Source organism: Nestor notabilis, unplaced genomic scaffold (genome assembly GCF_000696875.1).
Source record: "Nestor notabilis isolate BGI_N333 unplaced genomic scaffold, ASM69687v1 scaffold16904, whole genome shotgun sequence".
Taxonomy (NCBI): Eukaryota; Metazoa; Chordata; class Aves; order Psittaciformes; family Psittacidae; genus Nestor; species Nestor notabilis.
In genome coordinates this window covers 29,148-31,519 of record NW_009925325.1, presented here as the reverse complement: position 1 = coordinate 31,519, position 2,372 = coordinate 29,148, and the positions used below count along the sequence as shown (strand labels likewise).

General features: G+C 44.5%; 1 protein-coding gene across 1 annotated transcript; it reads left to right on the top strand.

Moving 5' to 3' along the window:
- Positions 1-4: 4 nt before the first annotated feature.
- Positions 5-977, top strand: AMER2 (APC membrane recruitment protein 2; the record flags this gene model as incomplete). Its single annotated transcript, XM_010013014.1, is given in 2 exon segments — positions 5-156; positions 158-977. Coding segments are annotated over 2 exon segments (972 nt in total), but the record flags the coding sequence as incomplete, so codon positions are not given.
- Positions 978-2,372: the final 1,395 nt, after the last annotated feature.

Here is a 2,372-nt window from a genome sequence, read left to right as displayed (position 1 = left end):
TCAAGAGACGGCAGCCGCCCCTGACCCTTCCTCTGTTGATCCACCCTCAGAGCAATCGATTGATCGTATTTGTTTGATGTTTGCTGACGTGACTTCACTGAAAAGCTTTGACTCTCTTACAGGCTGCCGAGATATTATTGCCGACGATGGCGCGGGTGGGTGGCTGCGAGAAGAGCACCCCCGGGGCTGGCAAGCTGGGTGCCTCCAAGAAGCACCCCACCATGGTGGCCTACCAGGGAGGAGGGGAGGAGATGGCCAGCCCAGACCAGGTGGATGACACCTGCCTGCAGGAGTTCTGGGACATGCTGTCGCAAACAGAGGAGACCCCAACAGGAGGTGGAGGTGGAGGAGGGACAAAGAAGCCCGAGGGGTTGAAGGAGAACCGAGGTGCTGAGGGGGCCCAGAATAGGGTGGTGGGGAAACGTGGTGGCCTTCACCAGATCCCCATTCACCTCAACCATAAAGAGGAGCAGAAGGGTAGGGAGAAGGAGCAGCATGAAGGTGTCCCAAACAGCGATGAGGGCTACTGGGATTCCACCACCCCTGGTCCTGAGGAAGATAGTTCCACAAGCATCCAGAAGGAGACTATCCCCAGGGACAGCTACAGTGGGGATGCTCTCTACGACCTCTATGCCGAGCCAGATGAGAACCCACCAGCAGGGCCTACAGATGAAGAGGTCACCTGTGTGCCACGCTCCAAGCCTGTGTCTCCAATAACAACTACACTGAAAACACCCTCAAGCACAGTGAAGGACTCCAAGATACCCATCAGCATCAAACACCTTTCGTCACATTCTGCCAGCCATGGAGCAGATGCCAGTAACAGCCATCACGTCGCACACCATCACCTGTCCAAAAGCGAGATGCACAGAACAAAAATCCCTGTCTCTAAAGTACTGGTACGGCGGGTCAGTAACAGGGGCTTAGCAGGGACAACAGTGAAAGCTGCCACGTACCATGACAGTGCCAAAAAGTAGTCAAATAAGAGGTGGAAACAAAGATGGACAGCGAGGTGGGTGTGTGAAAGCCTGTGTAGGAGACCACAGATAATGAATTAGTTTTGCATCACCTTGAAGAAAGGCACTAAAAGGCTTACTTCACTGTACTCCACGGGCCTGCACTTCTGAATCCCTTCTTACGAGACTGTGTGGTTGAATATAAAAAGTCGACTTCTTTCTGAGCACTTTTTTTTACATTTGTATCTTTTTTCTGCAGCACTAAACATTGGGGAGGTTCATTTTTACATGCCTTTTTGGAAGCAGGACTTGGATTATGAGCCTAATCCTTCCTCACACGAAGCAGTGCCGTGAGTTCTTCAAGGGTACAGTTACAAAAGGAGCGACATGAGAGGTTCTTCAATACACTTATCTTTTAATCGTTTCTGGGGGAGGAGTGGAAGTTGGGTGTCTGGCTCCCAGAATTATATTTGCTCTACAAGATGTTGGAAAAAATGCCAAGCGAAAAGCCAACCAACATAACAGGTATTTTACCTGCTGTAGGAAGGAGAGCACTGCTCAGCAGCAGACTTGATTGACTTGTGTGCAGTAGATAACTAAAGGAGTTAAGTGGACTTGTCTAACAGGAAAACATATTTTTGTTCGTCTGTCTGTCTGGTTGGTTTTGATCTGGTCTAATGTAAATGGGTAACAGAGACACCTGACATAGGTTCAGATGTTTACATCGAAACTTGTCCGATAACACATACAATCAGGTTCAGGGAAACATTTTACTAAATGCCAATATATACACACTGTTCACATTTATACCGTAACTTGCTCGCCATGTGTGAATATATACGTATTTTAGCAGATTTACTCAATGCTACAGATTTTTATATTAAAAAAAAATCACCTGTCTGTATTATCTAGAGTTTAAGCAAGAGTTAGTTTTTATAGGTAGATAATTTTACAGTTCTAAAATGATAGAACTTTGTGTAAGTACCTTAAATTAGAGCAAAACTCTGTTTTGTATGAGCTCATACATCCCCAGATAAGTAAATCTGAAGTGCTGATTTTATTCCAGTGGCACATTCCATTGGTCAGAGCTGAATTTCTGCCAACACTGCCACTGCAAACCTCTATTTTCAGGGGTTTGAACAAAGTTGTTCTGGGCTTAAACCTTATAGAGAAGGAACCCAGGAGAGAAACATGTTTTTTAATTATTATTTTTTAAAATATATAAAATTAGTTTTTGACTATTTAAAGAAAGTTTGGGTTCTTGTTGCTTTTTATTTTCATTCTTAATAACATCAGAATAATTTTACTTTAAGAGAGAAAAAGAAATATGGTAAGATAGTGACACATAAAATGGTCTGATGAGCTTGGATCTTATGAGAAATGTATTATTGGCCAGGACATTTTTGAATAGTGGCT